The sequence below is a fragment of the Paroedura picta genome, chromosome 14 (genome assembly GCF_049243985.1).
Source record: "Paroedura picta isolate Pp20150507F chromosome 14, Ppicta_v3.0, whole genome shotgun sequence".
NCBI lineage: Eukaryota > Metazoa > Chordata > Lepidosauria > Squamata > Gekkonidae > Paroedura > Paroedura picta.
This window is the reverse complement of record NC_135382.1, coordinates 38,312,928-38,332,196: the sequence shown is the minus strand read 5'-3', so window position 1 is coordinate 38,332,196 and position 19,269 is coordinate 38,312,928. Positions and strand designations below refer to the sequence as shown.

General features: G+C 50.0%; 1 protein-coding gene across 1 annotated transcript; it reads left to right on the top strand.

The window, feature by feature from the left end:
• Positions 1-1,224: 1,224 nt before the first annotated feature.
• COTL1 (coactosin like F-actin binding protein 1) lies at positions 1,225-16,100 on the top strand. Its single transcript, XM_077309576.1, has 4 exons — positions 1,225-1,622; positions 2,297-2,379; positions 11,426-11,583; positions 13,845-16,100. The coding sequence occupies exons 1-4, from the start codon at positions 1,546-1,548 to the stop codon at positions 13,953-13,955; spliced, it is 429 nt and encodes a 142-aa protein (XP_077165691.1). The 5' UTR covers positions 1,225-1,545; the 3' UTR covers positions 13,956-16,100.
• The last annotated feature ends 3,169 nt before the right edge of the window (positions 16,101-19,269 follow it).

Below are 19,269 nucleotides of genomic sequence, written 5' to 3'. Positions count from 1 at the left end.
AGTACATATTATGTAAACAAATCCTCAGAATTAATAATCAGAAGCCGTTTCAGCCAGTAGTTGGTGCCCCCCTCCAAAAACCAGAGAATCTCAAGGTTCCACATCCCAGGTGCCACCACAGAAAAGGCCCTGTCCCCTGTAGCTGTTGCTGATAAATGCTTAAAACACCAAAGCACAACCACTATTGAATATCCCAGAAAATACTTGCTGGGCAGGGGGTAGTACATAAAGTGAATGAATGAATGAATGAATGAATGAATGAATGAATGAATGAATGAATGAATGAATGATCTTTCCGGTAGGGTGTGAATTGAATGAATGAATGAATGAATGAATGAATGAATGAATGAATGAATGAATGAATGATCTGTTTCCAGTCCTGTGCTTCAGAAAAACAATGTGAAGTATAGAAGATGGGGGCTGGCACATCATCCCTTATGCTTTAAAATAAACGGGGGAAATGCAAAATTTGGGAGGGGGCTTCTGCTTAGAGAGATGGAATCTCCTTTGCTGCACAAGTTCAACCAGTCCGTGGCATCGGGATGTCAACTCTCGGCCTGATCTCCCTCAGGGTTGTTGTGAAGAAAAAATGGAGGAGGGGAGAAAGATGTCTATCACTTTGGGTCTCCCCCCCGCCCCAATAGCAGCCAGTTCCTCTGGGGGAACCAACCTCTCTCATGTGCAAATTCCGCCGCGATTCCAGAAGATCCCCAGCCCCCACCGGGAGATTGGCACCCCAAGCGCTGCTGCCAGTCACCGGAGGTGTTCCAGAACCGAGCCCGAAGGGTCCGGGCTTGTTTTCCCGGGTCTCCAGCCACATCAGTGCCTCCTCCCCCCCCCCCCCTTTGGCACACTAGCTCCGGATTGGTTAAGTTGCCATAGCAACCTGCCCACTCCGTCCTAAACTGGGGGTCGTCCGATTTCCTTGCAAGAGCCCCCACCCCCTTCCTCCCCGAGTCTCCGTACGGACATTGCAACCACAGGCTTCCTGCATCTTCAGCCAAAAATGTAAAAAAAAAAAAAGGGGGGGGGTGAAATCTATTACATCACCGCTTTGAAATCCTACAAAGCTTTCATCTTTCCCTTCCTTGCAAGAGAGAGAAGAAAGGGGCGCAGCCAGCCCGGAGCACAAGACCACCGGGCTGCAGCGGAGAGGGGGGGTCGCACCCAAAGCGGGGTGGGTGGGGGAGAAGAGAGGTGGGGGTGGGGAAACAAGAGAGCCGCCCCCGCCCCCTCGCGCCTCGAAGCCCAATCGGGAGGCGGCGGCGGCGGCGAGGGCGAGCAGCGAAGGGGTTAAGCCGGAGCGGCTCCCTCCGGCTGCTCATTCGGGCGAGGGCTGCGGAGGGAAGCGCAGGAGCCGCCAGACCAGAGAATCCGCCGCCCTCGACGCCAGACCCGAGAACCCACCCGGCGCGCCCCCGGCCGCCCCTGGCCTGGATGAGACTGGGCGCGCCCCCGGACCGCCCGCGCCTCCGCCGCCTTCGCCCCTGAACCGCGCAGGGCCCCCTCCCCGCCCCACCGACCCCCCCCCCCCCCAGCCCAGAAATGGCCACGAAAATCGACAAAGAAGCCTGCAGGGAAGCCTATAACCTGGTCCGCGACGACAGCAGCGACGTGAACTGGTAAAAAACGAGGCTTGACTGGGGGGGGGGGGAATCTTTTTGTTTCAATCTAGACGAGGAGGGGTGGGGGGTGGGAGACAAGCATCCTCTAGGGTTGAAACCCCAGCCTGCCCACTGCCTGGAGTGGAGAGGCAGATGGATGAATTACTCAGCGTATTCCTATTCTCACCCGTGGGCATTTTTTTAAAAAGCTATTTACTTCTTTTATATCGGGCCTTTATTTCGGAGGCGGCCCCCAAGCGGCTTGCATTGTTCTTCTCTCCTCCATTTTTATCCCCACGACAACCCTTCGAGGTAGGGTAAGCAGGGGTGGGGGTGGGGGTGGGGGTGGGGGTGGGGGGGAGCGTGCTTGGCCCAAGGTCACGCTTCCAGGACAGAGAGGAGATTTGAACCTGGGTCTCCCAGCAACTCTAGCCAGGATACCGTGCTGGGTCGAATGCGGGAGGAAGCAGGGAGAGTGGGCTGGATGCTGTACTCCCCACCCCCACCTTCCAGTTATCTTGGTCCTTTTCTCCCCCAGTCTGATGGGGAAGTCTGCAAGTTGGCAGCCCCCTGAATTCGCCAGGTCTAGTCCAAGCCCCGATGTCCCCCTGTGCATCAAGCACCTCCCTGGGGGATCAATGTCACCCTGGGGTGTCCATTTCGAATGCTTGACCCTGCCCTTCCTCTCCAAGGGTGACGTTTAAGTACGAAGGGGTCACGATAGTGCCTGGCCACAGCGGAGTCGACTATGAGGAGTTTACACGGCAATGCACAGGTAGGATCCCTTTACTTTCTTCTGGGAGCGATGCCGCTAACACACACAGCATCCCCACACACAAACACACACACACGTCCCAGTTGTGGGAGGGGGAGAGCAGCCGCCAAAGACAAAACACAGTTTGTCTGCAAAGGGCTTTTATTGCCCCCCCAAACACTTCCTCCTGGAGAGCTTGAATAATGGGGGGGGGGTTGAATGACCTCACCCTGTGTCTGCCATGAAGTCCTGGACGATGACCTCACCCTACTAATCCTTCTGTTGTCTCATCCCTGAATGCCCCCAGGGAAGGATGTTTTAAAGGGGGGGAAAAAACCTTAAAATGAAATGTCTCTCTTTTCTCTTCAAATACTAAAATGATGAGTTTGCTAATGTGTTAAGTCTCTCTTTGAGGAAATACTGGTGAGATTTTTTTTAACACTATAAGAAGAGCTCTGCTGGATCGGACCAGGGGTCCACCTAGTCCAGCATCCTGTCTCACACAGTTTGTCTGGAGGTCCAGCATACAGGCTGAGGCCTTGCCCAGTCTTTGCCTCCTGGCCCTGGGGCTCAGAGGACGACCCCTTCTGGATGTGGGGATCCCCTTTAGCCACCATGGCTGGTAGCCACTGAAAGACCCCTCCCCAATGAATCTGCCTAATGCCCTTTTAAAGCTGCCCATCCCTGTGATTATCACCACATTCCTTGCCCGAGAAATCCATGTTTTATCCAGTGGTTTCACTGGATGCTCTCAAGTTCTAGAGTTTGGGGAGAGGGGAAAAGTCTTTAGCTCTGCCTACACTCGTAATTCTATTAATAGTTTCATAAACCCCAATCATGCCGTCCTTTAGTCATCTCTTTGCAACTTTCCGACTCTCCAACCTTTCCTCCTAGGGAAGGCGCTCCACACACACACACACACACACCGCATTGTCTCCACTGTCCTGTTTTTGGCTCTGCAGTGTCCTTTTGAGATAGGAGACCAGCACGGCACACAGGATCCCGAATGAGGCCACCCTGTCATTCTCTCCAAGGAGCTGTCATATTGGCTGTTCTAGTTCCCTTTCCTAATAATCTTCATCATGGAATTTGCCTCTTTTGCCACTGGGTTGACTTTTTCATTGAGCTCTCCAGTGTACAAAGAGAGAAGGGGGTTAAAGCATCGGTGTATTCCCAGGGGCTCGTGTGCATGTGTGTGTGTGTGCTGAGACTGTGGTTCAAGGTGACTGTGGGACAAATGAAATCGACATGTGTAGACGGTGACTGGAAATCTTGGGCAAAATCATCTGAGTCAGAACCGTTCCCTGTTTTTGCTTTGTCTTAAGTGTGTGCGTACGTGGGTGGGTGTAGGGGAGGTTGAAGTTAAGGCCCAGGGCTGGTCAGCTTCCCACCCAAGAGCTTTTGGGTGAGCTACTTGTGAGTAAGACTGTGCCTTCTTGGACACGTGCCTGACCTCAGGTGGCAGGAGGAAGCTGGATGGCCTTCCAGGTTCAGTTAAGAACTGTTCTTTCCCCTTTCTCCATCTACAAAATAGGAAGGACCACAGCCACAAAGAGGGGGAAAGGAACACTGTGGTTACAGTACAGAGATCCCTTTGTATTAGTCACAGTCTCCTGGGGTTGGAATGCGCCAGGGTTTTAAACATTGGAATCCACGACAGGGAGGTGGGTGATCAAGAACAGCAGAATTGTTTCACTGGGACTGAGAGTGAGCTGATTTGAAGAAGAGTTGGGTTTACACCTTACTTCTCAGCACCCAAAGGAGTCTGAAAGTGGCTCGCCTCCCCTTCCTCTCCCCACAACAGACACCCTGTGAGGGAGGTGGAGCAGAGAGAGCTCTGCAAGAACTGAGACTGGCCCAAGGTCACCCAGCTGGCTGTATGTAGACAAAAAAGTGGGGAATCAAACCTGGTTCTCCAGATTAGAGGCGGCCGCTCTTGACCACAGCTCCATGCTTGGCTGCGTGAAGAGGAGAATCAGGAATAATATTGCCATGGGGCTACTGCCCTTGATTCTCTATGCATCCTTTTGAAGCTCCACCACACCTGCTCATGGAGGGAAGGCAGTACAGTGTGGCTGGATCTTGTCAGATCTTGGAAGCAAAGTAGGGCTGGTTCTTGGGTGGGAGACCACTGAGGAAGACTCTCCAGAGGAAGGCAATGGCCAGCCACCTTGCTGGGATCTCCATAAGTTTGTCATGACTTGAAAGCACAATTATGAACATGTAATGGGCGTCTGGGAGGGCATTCTGCAGCCAGGGAGCCAGTACCTTCTTACTCCAGAAAGTGGGAGCAAACAGACCATGTCCTCTTTGCCTGCTGGGTGGACTCAGATGCGAGCAGATAACATCCATACAGGCTAATACCCGTCCAACCTGTATGTTAAGCTAGATTATTGCTGAAGGCACCATAGTCATCCAGAGCTCTCTCCTTCCCAGAAAAGCCCATTGCCTGGGAAGGGTATGAAGCAAGAGTGCTCACCCTTCCCTTCAATTCCCCCAGCCACTTCATGTATCAGCTTGAGACGCCGGTCTCCTTTCCCCATCTGCGAGGAGGAACCGAACTGCAGTTCCAGCTTGCCTTTAGGTTTAGCATAACAAAGCAGGGAGACAATTGCTCGGTAGGGAGGCAGAAAGAGAGATGAGATTTTGCCAGAGACAGATGCCATTGTGAATGGCTTGGTGCAATTGGGCCCAGTTAAGCCCCCCTTTTCCCTGCCTGTAACTGGGAGGGGGGAGAATCTTCCCCTTTCCTATAAGGGGTCAGTGATGACCAAGACAGCTTGGCTGATGGGAACAAAGGCAAACAGCCGGTCCTTCGGAAGGAGCCGTTCATTTTGGTGCTGTTCACCGGCAATTTCTGCACCATGAAGTGACGTGTGGGCAGAGGGGTCATGCAAGGACAGCCCAGAATTCTACCTGGAGAGAGGGTCTTTCTCTCCATGGGATGGCTAGAGAAGGCACTGTAGAGAATTAGTGACCCCTCTACTGCTACAATTGATGACCAAACAGCCTTGAGGGAAGGGAGGCCTCTACAAAATCTTGGGGGGACGGTGAGATAGAAGAGGCTCTGTTCAGAGGGGGCCGGAGGGCTGGGCAAGTAGTTTGATAGAGTTCCCCTGGAATTATAGCTCATCTCCAGGTGACGTGGATCAGTTCCCTGGAGATGTACATTTCCGCAGATTAAGGTACACTTGACTATTAAAATATAATAATAAGAAGAGCTGTTTTTTGTACCCTGCTTCTTACTGCCCAAAGCAGCTCACAATCCCCTTCCCCTTCCTCTCCCCACAACAGACACCCTGTGAGGTAGGTGAGGCTGAGAGAGCTCTGAGAGAACTGTGACTAGCCCAAGGTCACCCAGCTGGCTTTATGTGGAGGAGGAGTGGGGAATCCAACCCAGCTCTCCAGATTAGTGGCTGCTTTGTTTGAAATGTGTGTGTGTGTTTTCCTCTGAATGGCCAACAAGAAGACACCTATGCACATTTGTCCTAAGCAAAGTTCGGCCTCGCTAACCCCATTCCCTTGAATTAATTCGGAAGGGCGTAGCTCTCTTTAGGGCTGCACTGCCAGGCATTGGAACTCCTGAGGTTAATTAACTGAGATTCCTTGAACTGAGGCACAACCCTGTGGGCCTCTAAACCCCCTGATTGGAGCCTGCATGTGATGTGATCTCCATATGGTGCAGATCTCGTGACCTATCCCCTTAAAAACGACTAAGCATGCCACGTGGTGCAGATCTCGGCCATCTGAATCAGCTTTGCATTTGTTTAAGGACTGTTTCGGGCTCCCTTTCCCCAAAGCTGGGGTGTGGCTGCAGCCCCCTCTAAAATGGACAACTCAAATAAAACTAGGTAAACAAGTAAAACTAGGTAACAATTGGCCACCGAGACAGGAAGAGGCAAAAACTTGCCATTCGGAAGTCACTGTTGAAGTCATGAGTTCGGAAGTCAAAAGTTGAATATGATTTGAAATGGAATTCCACAGGCTCATGTAAAGTCAAATCGAATGTTCATTTATTCCTTCAGTACTGAATTCTCATTTGTTCACAATCAGAATGGGCTCCTGGGTTACTCTGTCACCCGTTTTCCCCCCATCTTCTCCGGTGATTGTGAGACTACAAGATAAAGGTATCCCCTGTGCAAGCACCGAGTCATGTCTGACCCTCGGGGTGATGCCCTCCAGCGTTTTCATGGCAGACTCAATACGGGGTGGTTTGCCAGTGCCTTCCCCAGTCATTACCGTTTACCCCCCCAGCAGCAAGCTGGGTACTCATTTTACCGACCTCGGAAGGATGGAAGGCTGAGTCGACCTTGAGCCGGGTGCTGGGATCGAACTCCCAGCCTCATGGGCAAAGCTTTCAGACTGCATGTCTGCTGCCACACCACTCTGCGCCACAAGAGGCTCTTTTGACTACAAGATACTAATACATAAATTAAAGTTCATTTTTATGGTCCTTAACATATATATAATCCAGTATATAAAACAGCATGTACCATATCAACACACCTTCCAATATTCTCAAGTTATCACTTTGGCTCTCAACTCAACAAGTTCTGGAGTGCTTACTATGACCAACCCTCCCACTCAGACTAATCTCCAAAATTCTAGGAGGTTTAATCATTCCAGGTGTTACCAATCAGTTCATAGGAAACAACTCAAGTCCCATTCTAAATGGAGCTCATCCGGTTCCAGGGAGTTGCAGTTAAGATATATAAAAAAGATTCTTCTGTGGGCTGCAGCACCCTCTAAAATGGACAACACAAATAAAACTTGGTAACAATTGCCCACCAAGACAGGAAGTGACAAAAACTTGCCATTCACAGTCACTGTGTCTGGTTAATAAGCTGACCAGGGATTCCCCCGGATTTGCTCAGTTCCTTTGCAGCCAGCCGCAAAAAAGAAAGATAGAAACCTGGGAAAGCGTTTAAGGGTTAACATGATTTGTATTGTAATCTCCCTCCCACTTCCGCCGTTCCAAGCCTTTCTCTTCAATGTTTACTTTATAGGGTAAGACAGTTGGGCCTGAATGGCAAGGATTGTGGCTGAGTTTTTGCATGACAGCCTGTTCCTTGCTGCAAATCGTTTCCCACCCCCCTCTACCTTTGCAAGACGGGGCACCCTGGGCTGCTGGGCAGATGCCGTTTCATACGCTCCTCCGTTTCCTCACGGCCATCTGGAGCTTGCTTCCCAGCTCCTGCAAGAGATTGAAATGCGTTTCTTGAGTGGGCGGTCCCTGCCATTTGTTGCTTGATTGACTGATTGACGTTTAGAGAGGCCTGGAGATTTTCAGGCACCAGAGCAAGATGAACCTCTAGTTGCCAACGAATCTGGAGAAAAGAGTCCAGCCTGGCCTGCTCCCAATAGTAGTTGCATGGGCAGGAATAGGCAGGGGGAGTTTTTCAAAGCCTGGAAATGCATCGGTCATTTGCTAACCTGGTAGAGTTGCCAGCTCTGGGTCGGGAAACACCCGGAGACTTCAGGGGTAGAGCCAGGAGTGGGTGGGATTTGGGGCTGAAAGGGACCTCAATCGAGTATAATGCTATGGAGGGTACAGAGGAGAGAGACGGGGATGATCCGGGGCCTGGGGACCAAGCCCTGTGAGGAAAGGCTGAGGGACTTGGGAATGTTCAGCCTGGAGAAGGGGAGGTTGAGAAGGGGACAGGAGGGCTGTTGCAAGTATTTGAAAGGTGGTGACTCGGAGGAGGGCAAGGAAAGGTTCCTGTGGGCAGCAGAGGAGAAGACCTGCAGAAATGAGTTTAAATTACAGCTAGATATCAGGAAAGTTTGTTCCACAGTCTAAGAAGCTCAGCAGTAATAAAAGAATGGGCTGCCTAAGGAGGTGGGGAGCTCCCCCTCACTGGCTATTATTTCTCCTGGAGGCTTTAGGCTGATCCTGTATTGAGCAGGGGGTTGGACTAGATGGCCTGCATGGGCCCTTCCGATTCTAGGAGTCCACCCTCCAAAGCAGCTGTGTCCATATCAGCCAAGAAGAAGAAGGGTTGTTTTTATACCCTGCTTCTCACTGCTCAAAGGAGTCTCTAAGCGGCTTACAGTCGCCTTCCCTGCCTCTCCCCACTGTGAGGGAGATGGGGGTGTGAGAGCGCTCTGAGAGAACTGCTGTGTGAGAACAGATCTTAAGAGAGCTGTGACTAGCCCAAAACCACCCAGCTGGCTGTGCATGAAGGAGTGGGGAATCAAACTTGACTCTCCAGATTAGAGGCTGCTGCTCTAAGATGCCCAGCTGTTCTATTTTATGCAGAGAAGTTCTCCCAAGGGCTCCAAAGTACTGGCTGGCTTTGTCTGCCCTTGCAGGAAGTCAGCTGAGAAAAGGCACCCACCCACACCTCGAGAAGAAATGGACTTTGGCAGCAGGGCCAGGTTATGTGGCTTTCAGGTGTGGGCTGTGCAATTAATTTATTCTCTCCAGCTGCTTCCGTTTGGGTGTTCCGAGGAAGGCATGGGCTTTGGGCATCTGAATCCTTTGCTGGAAGCATAAGGAACCTTGGCCGGGAATCTTAGGAACAAATAGGACAGGTTATCCTCCTGAGAACCCTGTGAGGTAGGTTAGGCTGAGAGTAAGGGAGTTACCTGACCCTAAACAAAGTGACACATAATGGGGAAAGGTTACTTCTCCCTAGCATTGCCAGACTCCAGGTAGGATCTGTGCCTGGGATTTGGAGAAAGGTTGGATAGAAATGAAGTAAGGAAATATGAAAGTCTGCCTCTCCCTCCCTGGGAGACTGTCTTTTCTCCCATTCCCTTCCCTCTTGTGACTGATTCTTGTGTTCCTGCAACAGGCTGGAGGGAAATGAGCCTGCACCATTCTTATCAGTCTGGTTTGGCCGCAGAAAAGCCAAATAATAAAGCCCGAAGGACAGGGTAACTCTGCTGTTCCAAACATCTGGTATTTTATTATTTTTAAAAACCAGCAAAGGTTGCTAATCTCAGAGTGCAAAGGTTAGAGCAAGAACAAATGGGTTAGTGTCTGTTTTATCATTGACCAGGTGCCTGTTGCTTGGTTTTGCAAGTGGGTAGTAGGGATGCCAGCCTCCAGGAGAGACCAGGGGATCTCCAGGAATTACAGCTCATTTCCAGGCTGCAGAGATCTGATCCCCTGGAGAGAATGGCTGCTTTGGAGGGGGGACTCCATAGCATTATTCTACCTTCCTGCCCCAAATCTTGCCCCAAAGTCTCCAGGCCTTTCCCACTCCAGAGCTGGCAACCTTACTCCTGGCCCACCTTGGCCTCCCCGGGAGGGTTGCTTTTAATAACATGACAAGAAGGTATGTCTGAAATGCCTCCAGTGCTTGTAAGGGCTCTGCAGGTGCGAAACTTTACTCGCTGGCCTTGGGCTGAGTCAAAGCAACGCAGCGAATCGATCGCAAAAGTCTGGTGTGAGTTGCAAAAGTTATTGGGATGCCTTTGGGCTTATTTGGGAAAGTTTATTTGCATCTTTTACACTGTTCGGACTAGAAGGAAAGAAAGATCTCACGCTGCTCTGAAGCCTTAGCCCCCGATGGCTTCTACGGCAATAAATACCGGAGCCTTTCAAAGTGCCACAAACGCACAGGCTGCTCTAACCAGATTTGTCTTTAAGGGGCTTGCCTTTTAGAGACCACCTTTTGAAGCAGCCATTTTCTTCTGGATGTGTGAAATGGTTGTTTCAACTAAATAAGTAAGGTCTGGAAAGCAATAGTAATTTGGGGAGATCTCCAGTCCCCCCCCCCCCCACTTTGGTGGTTAAAAACACTAGGGACAAGACTAGGATCGTCAGACCCTCCCCCCACCCACTGGTAAGGAAGTCGGGGGGGGGGGTTAGGGTTGTGAAATCCCAGTTGAGAAAACTGGAGATTCAGGGATGGGACGGACAGGGACCTCAGAGGGGTACAGTGGCACAGGGCCCACCAAAGCCTTCATTTTCTCTGAGATGAGTTGTCATTCCAGGAGATCCCCAGGTCCCACCTGGAGGCTGGCATCCCTACCAAGAGCTTCCTCCTGCTTTCTACCAGCCCCCCCCCCCCCCGCTGTCCGGACTGCATCCCATCTGGCCGTCAGGCGTTGGTTATCTGCTCAACAGCTGTGGCTTTCCTCCAGAGCTCAGCAATATTTTCGGCTTCCTGGCAAAGAAAGGCGTTTGTGTGTGCAGAGGAGGCGGGCGGTGTTTCCTCTTGCAAAGGGAAGTTGCCTTTTGAAAGAACAAAAACGATGGTGTTTTGTTGCAAGACCTGCAGAAATGACAGCCAGCTCTTTCAGAGGGCAGAAACGACTGGGGAGGGCAATTACCATCCAGGGCCAAGAGGCCTTTGGGAAGGAAAGATGGGCACAGAGGTGGTCAAGGTATACAATGACTGGTATACAGTGACTTCATTTGGGGGGGCTAGAGTCGGTGGGCGGCCCTGTGGGTCTGAAGCAACAGGACAAAGTTCGAGTCCCGTGGCGTTGAAGACCCGCTAAGTTTTCTTCAAAGTACAAGCTTATGGGCGAATACACATCTCTTCGTTTTGGGAAACCCTTCTTTCTGGCTGCAGCCAGGCGGTGACTGGAGATCTTTTGGAAACCAGTCGTAATGGAGTGGTTAAGAGCGGTGGCTTCTATTCTGGGGAGCCGGGTTTGGTTCCCCATTCCTCCACATGCAGCCAGCAGGGTGACCTTGGGCTTGTCCCAGTCCTTATAGTGCTGTTCTGACCGAGCACTCCATTCAGGGCTCTCTCAGCCTCACTGACCACGCAGGGTGTCTGTTGCCACCAGAATGAACAGACAGGCTGTTAGGACTAATTTCCTCTCTCCCCCTTTCTATACGAAGTTGTTTCTCTTCATAATAAAACTATTTTATTCTTTTACGCAGCCAAATGCTTTGCCCCCTCTTTGCATATTTTAATTCTGCTAACAGTTGGCCATTGTGTGAAAACAGGATGCTGGGCTAGAAGGACCCTCACGGGTCTGATCCAGCAGGGCTCTTCTGACTTCAGAAAGGGCTGGCAAACAGATCAGGGGCTTGGGGCCGAACCATGTAGTCAGTTCCTTCCTGCAGCCTCACAGCTGATTCTCTCCCCTGCTTTCCATCCAGACGACATCCGGTTGTTTGGCTTTGTCCGGTTTACCACCGGAGATGCCATGAGCAAGCGGGTCAAGTTTGCCCTCATCACTTGGATCGGGGAGAGCGTCAGCGGCCTGCAGAGAGCCAAAACCGGGACAGACAAGACTTTGGTTAAAGAAGTAGTACAGGTAAGTTGTCTGGGCAGCTCTGCCTGGAAACGTCGACTGGAAGTCCCTTGAATCGTTCCTGCAGACTTCAGAATGTATATTTTGCAACTGGCGGAGTGGCACTAAAGTTGGTAAACTGCAGTTTCTCTTTCCTCAGCAGGACCAGCCAGGCCCAAGTTTACCAACTGATTAGAAAAAAAGGCAGCTCTTTTTAAAAGTTCTGAACCTTTGGAGGCAAAGGAATTGGCTCTGCTGCATCTTTAAAACATTTGCAGCCAGTTTTAACTTTTAACTTTCATTTCCAGTCCAGGCCCTTGTGTGCCTTAAAAGCAGTTTCTCTAAACACTGTCACTGTCTCTGGCTGCCTTGTCCATATCCCATTTCCTGCCTGATATCTCTTGAGCAGCCATAAAAGTCGCACTTTCATACATGCTGAGCAATGCACTTTCAGTCCACCTCCAATGCACTTTAAAGATTGCATGCAAGCACTTTAAAGATTGCTTGCAAGCACTTTAGAGATTGTTTCCGTTTTACCTAGTAACTTCCAGCTACGAAGTGCACTAAAAGTGAACCAAAACGGTGGTATCCCTTGCATGTAAAAGCAATGAGTTAGTAATAATAATAATAATTATATTCATCATCCACCTTTCTCTTGTTGATTCAGGACTGGTAACATCAATAAAACGATAATACACATATTCCAATTTAATAAATACATACGTTTTACAAATTGAAATTAATATCCTTCCTAAAACCTCCTGTCGTACAGTTTTAAAACTACCGAGGGGGTGAATTGGTGCTACATCTCGAAGATTGGGTGGGCTCTCAAGCAGGGAGGCCGACATCCTCACGATGTTATTTCCTGGCCTCATCCGTAAGCCTGGTGGAACAGCTCTGTCTTGCTGCAGGCCCTCCGGAAATGCTTAAGTTCCTGGTGGGCTCTTATCTCACCAGGGAGATCATGCCACCAAACCGGGGCCAGAGCTGACAAAGTCCTGCCTCTTGTTGAGGCCATTTTTACTTCTTTAGGACCCTGAGCAGGTTTTGATCTTAATGATCTTTTGTGGGTGTAGTGGAAAAAGCTGTCTCCCAGATTCCCACCTTCTGCCAACTTTTCTCAGTTTTCGGACCCAGGGTGCAGCCTTCTCCAGAGTTGCGGTAGCTCAACAACTCTCGGTGGTCTCCAGCAGAGAAAGGTCCTTTTGTAGGAGATGCCGTTGTCAACCCTCACGACATCTCTGTTCCACGAACCAATTGGATTCCTTGCCGCAATGACCGAAGCCGCTAAGGCTAGTGGCCAAGCAGACTTCCCGGGGGCAAGGTTTGCCCTGAACGTTATCCCGTGTTTGCTTGTTGGAGTGCCACAGAGTAAAGCAGGTTACTGCCGCAACCCGGCCCACAATAAATGGCCACTCTTGTTTGCAGGATCCAGAGTCTCTGGCATCAGCACAATAGCTGTGATTCATTCCCAGGGCAATGCCGAGGTCAGGAGGGGAGGGGGGGGTGAAAGGCAGGCGGAGAATTTCTTGTCTTTGAAATGTGTGTCTCACGGCTGCAGGTTCAAGGGGATTAGAAACTTTTTGAGAGTGGAATGGAACTCGGCACTATTTCCCCTCTTTTCCATCCATAAGGCTGGGTTGGAATCACCTTGTTTTGTTTTTACACAGTTCTGTACACAGGAACGCTTGAAGCTGCCTTCTGCCGAATCTGACCTATGGTCTCAGGTGGAGTTCTCTCGTGTCACCTGCTGCCAGATCTTTTAGCAGGAGATCCTGGGGACTGGCCATTTTGGGAAGGGGAGCAACATGGCCCAATAAATGTTTAGCAGACTTTAAAAATATAGTCAAAATTAACTAACTCCCACCCATTCAGGATACCCTTCCGGGGCCGTCAAGAAACCCCAGGGTTTCACAAAAACCTGGTTGAGAAAGCTCGCTTTAGGCTGATCCTGCATTGAGCACGGGGTTGCTTTACCAAGAGACGTTTTGTCTCTGTGGGAATACCTGTCCATTGGAGGACATTTGCAATATCCTTTTGGGGATCGTCCCCCAGTATTCCATGGCTTGGTCTCTAAACTCTAAACCAGGGGTAGTCAAACTGCAGCCCATGGCAGGGGCTCATGGGAATTGTAGTCCATGGACATCTGGAGGGCCGCAGTTTGACTACTACGCTACACCCCTGCAACGGTGTAAGGAGACTGCTCTAGCCACTACACCACAATGTCTCTCCCTCCCCTTGGCTAATACTGTTTTCCCTTCGTTTCTCTTTCTTGCTTTCCGTAGAATTTTGCCAAAGAGTTTGTGATCAGCGACCACAAGGAACTGGACGAAGACTACATCAAGGGCGAGCTGAAGAAAGCTGGGGGTGCGAATTACGACGCACAGGCGGAGTGAACCCACTGCCTTCCTGGTGCCACAGGCCCGGATCAGGAAGGGGGGAAGGGGGAAAGCACAACAGATCTTTAAAATGAAAACCGAGAGAGAAGCCAGGGCGAGGGGGCAGAGAGAGCCTCTGCATCACGGCAAGCACTTTGGAAGCAACTCCCTGCCTCCCCAAACAGACCCTGACTTCTCATTCCACCCAAAAAATCTCCTCCTTTGCCTTTGATCTCTCCTCCCCCTCCCCCTTTCCCCTCTCCAATCTGTCTGTCTCGTTTAACAAATGTGATGCAGGTGGTTCCATTCTCTCACAGCTCTGTTCTCATGGTTTGCAACTTACTGGATAATTTCTGACTCAATCCTTAGGTTTTAGAGGGCAACAGGGAGGTTGTATATGACCTCCCAGAAATTCTGATCCACCCGGAATGAGTTAGCTGCAACATGACCTCACAAACTTTTATTACAAAGCCAATTCCAGTTTGGGGGGGAGGGATAGGGGGATCCACCCCCAAATATATTTGCACAAAATGGCACCCCTGCATCCCAGCTCCGGGAACAGCCCTGCTGGATCAATGAGGCTTGCAGAGACTGTGGACCTCCGTAGTACAACCCTGGCTATGTACTGTGAGGGATTTATGGAACAATCCCTTGCAGTTAGTCCAGCCTAAACCCCTGGAAATTAATGGATTTAGACTGGAATAGCTGTCCACGGGATGGAACTGTTATTCAATATTCCATAGCTTTGCAGCTGCCGTTACTCCGATATGTAGAGCAGGGCTAGTCAACCTGTGGTCCTCCAGATGTCCATGGACTACAATTCCCATGAGCCCCTGCCAGCATTTGCTGGCAGGGGCTCATGGGAATTGTAGTCCATGGACATCTGGAGGACCACAGGTTGACTACCCCTGATGTAGAGTCACCAGCTCTGGGGTTGAAAAATACCTGGATGTGGAGAGTGAATCCTGAGGTGGGCAATGTTTTTTTTTGGGGGGGGGTTCAGGGGGTACAATGCCATAGAGTCCTGCCTGTTGCCTTTAGATCAATTGTAATCCCAGGAGATATCCAGCTCCCACCAGGAGGCTGGCAACCCTACGCAGTATGGGGTTTTGCTGTTTGTGGACTGTGTGGAGCGATTTTTGATTTGAGGACGGGCTACTCATGCCGACTCTTGTGGAAATCGGACACAAGCTTCGGTATCCAGCAGGGATGACACTGGCTAGTTGAGAGGAAGCCACCGGGATGTCAGTTTTGCAAAGGAACAGGAAAGACTATAATTTGCCTTAACAGAATTGCTTGGCTGTGTGCTTTTGTATTCTCCCTCTCCTAAAGGAAGGGTCTTTTTTTGTTTAATTTGTCTTTCTTTTTTAAGTTGCTATAACAACAGTGCACAGGGGATGGGAAGCCAACAATCAATCGTTTGATTGTGCTGTTTTGTACTGGTGGGTTTTTTTTTTTTTAAATCTCTGCATTTGTATCTTGACTATCACAGTTTATGGGAATCATGACCACAAGGAAGCCTCAGAGAAACTCAGTGCTGCCTCTGAGTAAACTCTCGTGGTTCCCACAGGGCTTGCACGGAAATAACATCTAAGCCAAATTGACAAAGTGCGCTCCTTTATCCGTCATTTGGAAAACCAAGTTGGGAGCGGGAGAGTATGTCTACACTGCAAATTTAAACCAGTTTGAAACCTATTTGGTGTCTAAGTCCCTCAAATTGGCTTTGGGAATTGCAGTTCTCCATTGAGGTGCGTGCTATCTATCAAAACCCCCAGGACCTTTAGAAAATTAGGAATCTTATACTTCCCTGGGGGAACCTTCCAAACTGGCTGAAATTTGAGGCATAGAGATGGAGAGATGCCTAAGTGTTTTCCTTTCTTCTTTTTTTTAAAGTGACCCCAAATGGGGGCTTGAATTGGCTGTAGGCAGCCAATTGTTGGCAGAAGTTAAAAAATAATAATAACATAGCTGTTTTTTAAAAAGTTACAACTGGAATACTTTTTGTGTTTTACAACAACGCCCCCCCCCCCTCTCCGGCTCATCAATAAGGATTATCAATGGAATTGTGCTTCGGGGGAGGGGGGTGATTGTAGTCTTTTGAGTTTGGGGAGAAAAATCATCTCTTGTCAAATAAAAAGGTTTTCTTTTTTTCTCCTCCTGAAATGATTCTTTATGTATATGATGCTCTCACTGCACGCGGTGCTTTTCAGTGGCCAAAAGCAACGTGAAAGGAGAGACAGCACATCAAGATGAGACACAAACACACCACAATTAGGAACAGTATAAATATAGAATCATGACCTACAGTAGGGGTCCTCCAGATGTTTGCTAGCAGGGGCTCATGGGAATTGTAGTCCATGAACATCTGAAGGACCACAGGTTGACTACCCCTGACCTACAGGGTCATCTAGTCCAACCCCCTGCACAATCCGGGATCTCAAAACCAACTGCCCATCTACAGTGACCCCAATTTCATGCCCAAGTGATCCCCCACCACCACCAAAACTCTCCAGAATCCAGCCTGGCCTGGAGGGAATTCCCCTCCCATCCCACAATGGCAATCGGCAATTCCCTGGGTGTGCAAGGAAGGGCCACAAGAGACAAACACTGACACATCCCTTCCTGCCCAGCCACTCACAACCTGCCTGAGTTCATACAATCAGCATTTCTGTCTGATGACTATCTAGCCTCTGCTTAAAAACATCCAAAGATGGAGATCTGTATCCAGGATAGATCATTGACAATGCAAAAAAAAAATACAAAAATTGGGAAGCAATGGAAGGAGAGCAAGATGATGCATGAAATAAGCTGTGGAATAGACTGCAATTCTCTCCCCTTTCTAAATCTGCTAAGCTGTTGACTGGGCTCACATGTGCACACTTCTGCGTTCAGGTAGGCTCTCCAAGGTTTTAAGCAAAGAGTCTCTGCGTTCTAGCTTGTGAAACTTCTTATGCACAACCAAGGGTGTGGAACTCCAGGGTTGCCAACTCCAGGCTGGGAGATTCCTGGAGATTTGGGGTAGAGCCTAGAGAGAGGGAAGGAGGGGCTTCATGGGGGTATAATCCCAGGAAGTCTTCCCTCTACAACAGCCATTTTCTTCCGGGGGACTGTTCCCTCGAGATCAATTATAACCCCAGGAGAACGTCAGTTCCTACCTAAAAATGGGCAATTCTGGGGGGACGGTAGAGGACTTGCAGGTTGTTTTTCTCCCTTCGACTATTCCTCACCCATCAAGGCAGTCCCCGCAAGCAGGGGTAGTCAAGCTGCGGCCCTCCAGATGTCCATGGACTACAATTCCCAGAAGCCCCTGCCAGCATTTGCTGGCAGGGGCTTCTGGGAACTGTAGTCCATGGACATCTGGAGGGCCGCAGTTTGACTATCCCTGGCGTAAAGTCTTCCTCCCAGGGCTGTCAACCCACAAAAGATATCAATTGCGTGGGTGGTAGGTGATGAAATCGGTTACGTTTACAGTAGAAGTAACAATCGTTAGTCATTCTGAAGCAAGCAACATGCTCTTGTTTTCAGAGGACCCACGCAGGCGGGAGCCACGAGAAGGGCTATGGCTCTGTGTCAGAGAGAGAGCCGGGAGGCGCAAAGATCCCAGATTCAAAGCCTGTCCTCTCCCGGGAAAGGGTGTAGGGGCAAACCACGTGAAGCGGTCTAGAAATATGAAATGCACGGGTTCCTCCTTGCAATAAGCTATACACAGCAGTGTAGACATGGCAGGGGAGGGGCTATTGTAAGTCACTGCTCACTTCTTCAGATCCAAGGTGCTCTTGGACTCTGGCTCTTTTCTACTCATGAGTCGGCGTTTGGGGATCCCGAACAAATGCCTGTAATGCGATGCTGGAAGGCGCTCTATCCAAGGAAGGGGCTGAGAAGATTTACTCCGGTCCGCTGCTGACCTTTATGGGTCCAGCGAAGGTTACAGGAGGAGGGACCCTTTCCCAAAGGGCAGGCTGGGACAGAGGCTAGAAGGCGAACCCTTTTCCCCTCCCGGAGCAGCGTCTGAGGCCTTCTTCTTGCGACCCAGAGGACAACCGTCTCTGATCCGTGCCTCCTTTTCTACACCTCAGCCCTCATTAAGCCGGATTAACTGGCTGGCAAACCGCATTGCTCGGACCCCCACCGCGATGCTTCTAATCTTTCCCGCTCTGACCCTGAAGGGGACTTAATGCTCACATGACAGGCTTCGCACGGCATGTATTGTTTGATTAGACCCTTTCGGCATGCGCCGTGAGCCATGCTGCAAAAAAAGGGGTAAATAATTTCTCTCATTGTCCTCCAGCCTGTTGGGCATGCTCTCCGGAACGCGCAGCCAGTCCACACGGGGGAGAAAAGCAGAAAAGGTTTCCCATTTTGATACTGTCATTCTCACCTGGATAGCCCAGGAAAGTCTGATCCCCTGATTGCAGAAGCTAAGGTGACCCCCAAGGAATACCAGGGTCAGATGTGGAAACAGGCAATGGCAAATTGCCTGCAAACATCTCTTGCCTGGCAATCAGATGGCCTGAGGATCTTCTGGCCATGTAACACACATGCAGTACAATAAACACATAAAAATAAAAGTCATTCAGGTTTTTCTCACACAGGACTGACTACCTGACCTCTGGCACTGAGGACAGGACACAGCTGTGAGGCTGAGACACTCCCTTCAATTTGGGGATTGGTCCTTGCCTAGCTGTTTCCTTCCTCCACCCCCTTTCTTAGCAGGATTATGCTAACCAGCCTCAATCCTCGGAGACTAGAAACTTGAGGTCACCCTGTAAAGCCGAGTTTCTACATCCTGGTTCTGCCGCTCCCCAAAGCTGCTGGTCACGAGGGGACCATATGCTCCTGAGGACACAAATTCCCTTACAGGCCAGATGTGTGTTTGTGCATTTTAAAGAGAGGTTGACAGCCAAATCGTTCATCTGTTTGAAACTGCAGAGCAGTGCAGGTCTGTGCTACAAATTCAAATCTAATTGTGTGGGAGAAACTGGAGGGAAATCGATAACACGGCGGATTAAATTTGGAAAAATGAAGTTTCCCCGGAGAACGGATGTGTCAGGGTAGCCAAAAAGAAGTTTTTGAGAGGAATTTATGGGCCCAGCAAAGGTTACAGGAGAAGGGACCCTTGAGCAGAACTACGATACATGTATTTGAGGCACGCTTGTACGTTTCCTGTAAGAATCCGGCATGCTTATGTACAAAACCTGGAAATAATTCCGTTTCACATAGCAATGTGCCACGAAACCTTGGCACCGAATTAAAACACACAGCCATTTCAGACCCAAGAGTATCAATCTTCAGAGAAGGTTCCAAGGCAGGTTACAATGTGAGATTGTTAGAT